General features: G+C 37.9%; 1 protein-coding gene across 1 annotated transcript in view; it reads left to right on the forward strand.

Annotated features, from left to right (window-relative positions):
- Positions 1 to 887, forward strand: part of LOC118343162 (ephrin type-A receptor 7) — a 95,184-nt gene that overhangs the window by 82,374 nt on the left and 11,923 nt on the right. The window contains exon 10 of the mRNA XM_035681915.1: positions 770 to 780. Coding sequence (XP_035537808.1) covers positions 770 to 780 — 11 coding nt within the window. The remainder of the gene's footprint in view (positions 1 to 769; positions 781 to 887) is intronic.

Here is an 887-nt window from a genome sequence, read left to right on the forward strand (position 1 = left end):
TGTGTGTGTGTGTGTTAATGAGATAACATTTGGAAGCATGCAGAAAAGACAAAAAGCCCTCGTGGAAGAGCCCTGTGATCTGACTAAAGCCATGTGGAGGAAACCCAAAGTCAGATTTGAGCACTCTGAGCCTTTTGATCTCATTTTTTTCTCTCTGCTTCTGGAGTTCGCAAGGTCAAAACAAACAAAAACTGAGAATTGGACATGTTATGAATACATAAGTTATGAATACATAAGCAGAAGCATTTTGTATCAGTCTGAAAAAAATCTGCTACTTGCAAAGTATTTTGGATTTTTGGGTTACGTGTGGTTATTATAACCACAGATAACTGGCTAAGCACGTCAAACTTCAAAGTAAATGTCTCAGTTATCTCAAACATAAATGGTAAAACTCCAGCATTGAATTCAGTCTCTGGATCAAAGAGCAAGACACAACATTTCGGTCTCATGTTCAACAATCTTATGGAGAGAAATTCTTTGTTGAATGAGGCAGAGATACCAATTTCTCCACTGACTGTAGCCTCAATAGATCACAAAGTGATGCAGACATGAGCAATGTTTTCCTTTGTGTTGAGAGAGAGAGAGGTACTACCAGGGCCACACATACCTCTCTATGTTAACAAAACAGTTGGCTAGCTATCTGTCTTTATTTGCTCACATGCATTTTAATGGTATCTGAATCTGAGAGTGGCTCTATTTTTTTTGTGCCTCATGTGGGCATTTTGCTTTTCAGACTCCAGACTTTTATCTTTTAATGTGTTTCTTTTAGCAGACAAGCATGTGGACTTGAAATTCTGTGTTGCTGTCCTGTTGATTTTATGAAATGTGGAAAGTATTGTCTCACCAGTGCAGTCCTAAATACATTTTTGTGAGGTATGTCTTACATT

The sequence above is a fragment of the Morone saxatilis genome, unplaced genomic scaffold (genome assembly GCF_004916995.1).
Source record: "Morone saxatilis isolate NCDOM2014 unplaced genomic scaffold, NCSU_SB_2.0 Contig9, whole genome shotgun sequence".
NCBI lineage: Eukaryota > Metazoa > Chordata > Actinopteri > Moronidae > Morone > Morone saxatilis.